Source organism: Arachis ipaensis, chromosome B01 (assembly GCF_000816755.2).
Source record: "Arachis ipaensis cultivar K30076 chromosome B01, Araip1.1, whole genome shotgun sequence".
NCBI classification, from domain to species: Eukaryota; Viridiplantae; Streptophyta; class Magnoliopsida; order Fabales; family Fabaceae; genus Arachis; species Arachis ipaensis.
In genome coordinates this window covers 39647729-39650484 of record NC_029785.2, presented here as the reverse complement: position 1 = coordinate 39650484, position 2756 = coordinate 39647729, and the positions used below count along the sequence as shown (strand labels likewise).

The following is a 2756-nucleotide window of genomic DNA, read 5'->3' as shown; positions in this document are numbered from 1 at the left end:
ATATGTCAGGGTGTATGTGTTTTGGTTTGAGTTAAATACTCTGTTATTTTTTTATGATGTCTAGTTTGATACAGACAAATTTGAAAACAATTAACATAAGCTGCATATTATCATCGAATGCTTAAAATCTTATTATTGTTCCTTAGCTTCATATTCCTTCATTTCTAAATTATAATTAGCAACAACAATAATAAAATAGAACATTGTGTTATCATTTCTATTCATTTGTTCATAGGATACAACAATCACAACTTTTTTGTTACACAATATTCAAATGACCTTCACTACTTCCATGCTACACAAACAACAATCACAATTACTAACAGAACAATAACCAACAACACAGAAAATGCTAGTTTTAGAGCCCTAACTTCAAACTCCAAGCTTCCAATCTTCCAAGCAAATTTCATTCTCCACTCTTCTATTTCAAATCCAAGATTATCTCTGTCATTTACTTCTTCATCTTAACAAAAATCACTTACATTGTAGTTAGACAACTATAAAATGGTCTCCTTAGATTCGCCTCTGTTCCTGACCATTTGAGGACAGGTCTGCTATCACACCCACACCTATCTGGAAGTCGTTCATGACTATTTCTAGTGGTTCTCCTCCCTCAGCTTCTCTCGAATTGTAGGTTACTGGAGCTACTAACTTGGTTGCTACCTCCACCCGTCATAACCCATTCAAACCACGCTCAACAATGACAAAGAAGATAAAAGAGAGCAGAGAAGAAAGAGTGGTTTCTAATAATAAATTTGGAATTAGGGTTATATACCACTTCATAGACTAAATTGAGTTAAATAACGATAACAGTCACGTCAAATAGACGTTATCTATCCAATGCGGCGCCTCTCCACACGTCATCACGCCATTTAATAAATATTAAATTGTGGTTCTTGTGTACCCAAGAAAATAAAACATGTTTTCCTGTTAGTTATATAGTAGAAAATTAAACCATCAGATTGGAACCACAAAGCAAAGTCCTACTGCATGGGTAAAGAGACACTTGTGTATGAACATAATTTCTCTGTGAATAAAGTAATTAGCATCCCGACTTGAAGGTTGCGTCTATAATTTAAATTAATTAATAGCAATGTAACATGGCATAGATATGCAAGTTTAAAATTATTCAAGACCCTTGAGATACCTAGACCTATATATATTTCAAATATGCCAGAAAAATTTTGCCTAATTTATGATAGATAACCCGGCTGGCAAATTAGCTACAAATAATTGATTAAATTAAAGGTTTTGTTGATTGAACAGTTGTTCCATCTCCGAGTCCGGTTCCCAAATTACTTACACCATCCAATTGGTATAGCTCTGCTGCTTTGGATGCCTGATTCTCCGGTTTGTTCTCCTGCAACATCTTAACAAATTATAGCCATGTATCAGTACACAGTTCACAACATATACGTGCAATGGACTACTCATCAAGTTTAAGTTGTGGTTTCTAACATCATCCTAGCTCCCATCTTACTTGCATAACAATTTTAAGTCAACAACGTTTCTACCTGCAATAACTCGGTCATTTTGCCAGTCTTGGTAAAGTCAGAAGGTTGGGGAGCAGATGCGGAATTTTTCTGAGGATGAGATTGTACAGCTTGTAGAGGCTTAATTAAAACGGGTTGATTCATGTCATTGACTTTTTCTTCTTGTCTACAGCTTGGTTCCTTCAGTTGCGTCTTGTCACCTGACTTACTGTTGTCAGTGTCAATATCCATGGCATCTGATGGACTTTCGATCCTCTTGACAACCTCAGTGACCAACTGCTCAAAGGGTGCGTTAGGCACACTCATTGATTTCAGTTCTTCATTTGGCAGATTAGAAGACTGATGGTGTGGAACGGCTTCATATTGCATGCTGCTCGACAAGATGTTCTGGCCAGTTTGAGAGGTAAGTGCTTGATTTCCATCTGCTGCTGGAATTTCTTTGGTAACACGTGCTCCATTTCCTACAGAAACTTGGGCCATAACTTGAGACGGTGGAGTTGAAACTGGCAACCCATTTGAAAAATTGGCAGGTTGGAGTAAAGCAGGGACTATATTATGACCGGATATTTGAGTAGTAGTTTGACCTGCCACAGTAGGGACACTCTTTCCTACGGTGACAACCGAATTACTAGAACCAGTTGCCGGTCTAGGTACAAGAGGGAGTGACGGTGACCCATTCATTGCATGAATTTCATTTCTATTAATGTTTGCATGCTGTTCATTCCTTTCCTTTGGGAGAAGATTCTGAAACTGAGCAGTTCCAGAAGGGATGGGAACCTCATCTCTTCGGATCATTGGAACACCTGGAGCAACATCATTTTCAGAAGAGATAGGAACGTATCGTCCAGGCTTGAAGACTAGTCCCCTCAAAGTAGTATCAGAATCACCAACTCTTACACTGAGCAGATATCCAGCATCAAATACTGCCTCAATTACACCGGAAACTGCCTGGCCAATCATGGCATCATTTTCTTGATTCCTTTGAAAGTGTTGATTTCCCTTAGCCCCTTGATATCCAGGATGTACTACCGCTGGCTCACCACTGACAGAATTCAGCTTTTGCCTGTAACTATGTGAAATATAGGAACCGTCTTCTGAATCTGGTCGTGGGTACTTCCTTGGACGACCACGTTTGCGCTTCAAAGGCACATCGCCAGAACCATCTGGAGTGTTATTTTGGTTTTGCTGGTCCATATTATTATTTCTGCAACTCCAAGGTCTAATTACAAGAGAGACAGAGAGACAGAGAGAGAAAGAGGGGGG

At 38.9% G+C, this 2756-nt stretch overlaps 1 protein-coding gene across 3 annotated transcripts in view; it reads right to left on the bottom strand.

Moving 5' to 3' along the window:
• LOC107629204 overlaps window positions 1007-2756 on the bottom strand; it is a 5291-nt gene continuing 3541 nt past the window's right edge. For 2 of the 3 annotated variants that reach the window (XM_016331925.2, XM_021120353.1), the window contains exons 3-4: window positions 1515-2712; window positions 1007-1369 (exon numbers count right to left, since the gene is read on the bottom strand). In XM_016331925.2, coding sequence (XP_016187411.1) covers window positions 1238-1369; window positions 1515-2687 — 1305 coding nt within the window. In that variant the 5' untranslated portion in view covers window positions 2688-2712 and the 3' untranslated portion in view covers window positions 1007-1237. The remainder of the gene's footprint in view (window positions 1370-1514; window positions 2713-2756) is intronic. The other variant, XM_016331935.2, reaches the window with a different exon arrangement.